The following is a 3,601-nucleotide window of genomic DNA, read 5'->3' as shown; positions in this document are numbered from 1 at the left end:
ATATAAAGTTAAATAGCTTCGAAGCATTATCCTTTCTATTCTCCCTGACTACACAGAGCATTCCTTCCCGGCAAACAGATTATACTCTGATAATCAAGGTGCTATTGCAACTGCAAGTCAACCTAGTCACTCCCCTTCCGCTCGATCGAAACATATTGATATCCGCTTTTATATTATTCGAGACTTAATTGCAAATAGCCTAATTCGACTGGAATACATTCGCACATCAGAAATAACGGCAGATATATTAACAAAGGCACTAACCAAAGAGTTGCATCAGCGTCATGTAAAGGGAATGGGAATAGAAGCAATATAGGTAGAGATCTCTTACTATTTATGTTCTTTCCTTGAAAACTGGCCCGGTTTCCTCCATAATTTTGTCCTAAAAAGGTTTTATATGGAGGTTTTCCCCCGGGACTGCATGTATATAGTCTTCCTACCTCTTTTAGGTGTCATCAGGGCTCTAGTGGGAGATCCTGGCCATGTTGTGTGGCCTTCGTGGAGATCCCGTATGAGTGGGAGTGTCAAGGTGCTACATCCAAGATCCCCACTCAGGCACGGAACATAGTTGTTCCAGAGCCGGGGGTCAACATGACTCCTGAAGGTAGACTAGCGTAAAAAACACAATCCATCACCATAACATATTCTGTATGGTCACGTGGCCTCACTTAGTCACCCACCTAGATAGTCAGCTCGCCCGAGCCCCTGAATTGAAGAGAATTGTGTGCCTCGCGAACAGGGGGATAATGTCACGGGCTACGCCCGTACGTTGCTCGGCTTCACCTTCGCTGCGATTGACACATATGATTGGTCCGCTTATCGCAGTCACATGACCCCTTGTAGTATGAGAACGCACACTTCTTTCCCTTTACTTTCTTCCTTTCAGCGATTCCTCTTTGTGTATATCTAGTTATTAGATAGCAAGGCATTTCGCCCCTTTACACACATCCCTACTTCCAACACATCACGCTAACCACGTGACCGCACCCTGTCTCAGCTCAAACACGCTCCTCTTCTTCCTGTTATCTTTATTATCATCAGCAACGATGTTACTCCCTCCGGATCCTCGACTGACAGACCCATCTACGTATAACCGTGAGCAGATCGTCGCAGTCGTGACTGACTTTTATCAATTCTTGACCACTCTTCCTTTCGTTGAGCCAGATGAGATTCTGTATCCCCCCCCCCTGAAGGATGGCCGCAAATTACTAAGGACAAGTTCGCCTTTTTGAACAAGACAGATGAGGTAATTGAGCTGCTACGCCATCTGCCTTACCTCGACTCCTCACGTGGAGAATGGAATATCTTCCCTTGGACAAAGTCTTGTGGTTACCTTAAGGGGAATGTTAAGGCATTAATTCCTTTCCCCCCAGAAGATGATTACGAGTTTCCCCCTTGGGTGATAAACCTCACCTACTCAGAAGAGAAATATGGAAAATATGTCATGCTAGACACTACTGATGGTTAGTTGTACTATTCTTAATCATTGATATAACAACAGCCCTCTCACTGATCTATAGGCACGGCAACAGTCTATCAGATCTGTGGGAGCTACTTTGATCCCGTCTATGCGGTAGATGATCCGCGCAGCTGGCGAGATTTATGTGAGGATCAGGTTATGCCGCTGGAAGAATTTCTTGATGAGCAGAAGAGGTATTATATCAATCTTGACTGGATCTGTTATGCGTGGGGGGTCGGTAACGAGCTGAATGGGGCGCTACGGTGCGAAAGGGAGTGTCTATATAGGAGAGAAGATAGAGCCACGTATATTGCAGAACTAATCGCTGGCCTTCAAGAGTTCAGGCCCGCGGGTGCGAATATAAACACTTCGCACCTGACTAAGCATCTTAGCTAAGGATCTAGCTATCGCGCTTCCGAGCGCTCCTAACACTATCTTCCCCTCCAAGAGGCTTCGCCCTCGAAGCCTTAAAGACTGTAGTATGAATATATGCGTTATGATGGGTAATGTGTCATAGATTCCAATCCCTTGAGTCCTTCCCATAATGGTTTGTGCGGTTGATCGATGTTTGGTACGATGTCTTGGAGCTTGGGTGAGTGTAGGTGTGTTTTCGCAGGTAGTCGCTCCATGGCAACAGTTCTGCTTCATTCACTGCAGTTTTTCGCCCGTTTGAGCTTAGTTCTGTTGTTGACGCTGAGCTTTTTGCTTCCTCTCTCTCTCTTCTCTTTTTTTCTTCTCCTCTTCTCTTCTTAAACCACCAAACTTCTTGCGGTACGTGCGCACTCTTCTGCCTCAGCTAATAAGGGTAACGGCTCCTCCAGCGCTTTCTCGCATGTTTTGAGCTTACTAATATGGGTGTTTTCGCAGATGGCTCGCCGCAAAGCTTCGTCGCCTCCATCGGGAGAATCCGCCCCACGACGCCGTCGCCTTCTCCGTGGAGTTCGTCCTCGTTCATCCTCTGAAGACGATGTCGTTTTCACACCTGCGCCCCGCTCGGTTTCGCCGGAATGGGAGGGATTTCCATCCTCTCCTGCTTCGGCGGAGCCGGACGGAGTCGAATCGCCCTCTCCGGACGTGTCTGGTAAGTCCGGTGCGTTTATGTAAGGTAATATTGCTAATTTGTGCGAAAGTTTCATCGCCCCTTTGTCTCCATCGGCGGCTTCGGTCGTCCAGGTGCAGACTACCCCTGCGCCGGTCCATGTTGATACGAATGGTTTGCCTTTGGCCCAGGGGGTAGTCCCTGGTGCCACCGTTGCCTTGTTCGTTTGGAGCGAGATGCTGCGTCAGCGTGTGTTTTCTTGCCAGGTCGTTTAAACTGTGTTTATTGTACTGGCCAGCGACACCCTTTGTGTCGCTCCGGAGGTTGCCGCTGGTCCTTTGGCTGTTTCTATGGTTACTGAACATCGCACGTTTGTTGGACTTCCCCAGTCTCGTCGCCCTGCTGCGCAGGAGAGGGCGGCTGGGCTGGTAAGGGAGTATAGACGTGCGGTTCGAAAACCTCGAATACCACGCGTGGATAGCAGTACATCTGTGCCTGTCCCTGAACGCACTCCATCGCATTCGCCCATGGCTCCCGTTCCTGCGACTCCCAGTCGCCTGGGTCGTTTTGTTGATGCGGTCCTTTCCCCCTTCAAGGGTTGAGTTGTCTCTTTGGGTGGGAGGTCGGTGTTATTGGGCCGTTGCGCCATCTTGTCTTAGTTAAATAGAATGCTATTTTCCTTTAGCCATGTAGCGCGTACGTCGTCGGGTAACAGGTGCTGTATTAGTAAGCCAGATGTCCAGGGCTTCAGTGTCTTCGACGTGCGATCTTGGTTCCCAGGTATGTATCAGGTGGATAGCCCTTCATCGCACCAAATAGCTTATGTTACCACTTTGTCGCGTTTTTCCTCCAGAATTTGATCATTCCCACTCCTCTTCGCCTTATTGGTATTGGCGGGGGCGGCTCCATTGACCCGTCGTTCATGGTATGGCTCCAACAAAGACACGTGGAAAACGGGTCAGACGGCGATATTTTGGTGGTAGTGAAGCTTGTACGATTGGTTTCCCCATGCATCAATAATGGAAAATGGGCCTAGCTGGCGGTGGTCTAATTTCGCATTAGGTCGCACTGTAGAGACATTCTTCGCCCGTAGCATGACTTGA

The 3,601-nt window shown here is 49.0% G+C and overlaps 1 protein-coding gene across 1 annotated transcript; it reads left to right on the top strand.

Moving 5' to 3' along the window:
- Positions 1-1,046: 1,046 nt before the first annotated feature.
- On the top strand, positions 1,047-3,100 carry ATNIH1004_011623 (uncharacterized protein; the record flags this gene model as incomplete). The annotated part of the gene is made up of 6 exons (XM_033576185.1): positions 1,047-1,218; positions 1,374-1,463; positions 1,521-1,693; positions 2,327-2,559; positions 2,590-2,718; positions 2,797-3,100. 6 exons carry the CDS (start codon positions 1,047-1,049, stop codon positions 3,098-3,100), a joined length of 1,101 nt encoding a protein of 366 aa, XP_033422040.1.
- Between the last annotated feature and the right edge of the window lie 501 nt (positions 3,101-3,601).

Source organism: Aspergillus tanneri, assembly GCF_003426965.1.
Source record: "Aspergillus tanneri strain NIH1004 chromosome Unknown AapTan_8_pilon_pilon_pilon, whole genome shotgun sequence".
Classification (NCBI taxonomy): domain Eukaryota; kingdom Fungi; phylum Ascomycota; class Eurotiomycetes; order Eurotiales; family Aspergillaceae; genus Aspergillus; species Aspergillus tanneri.
This window is presented reverse-complemented; position numbering and strand designations above follow the sequence as displayed.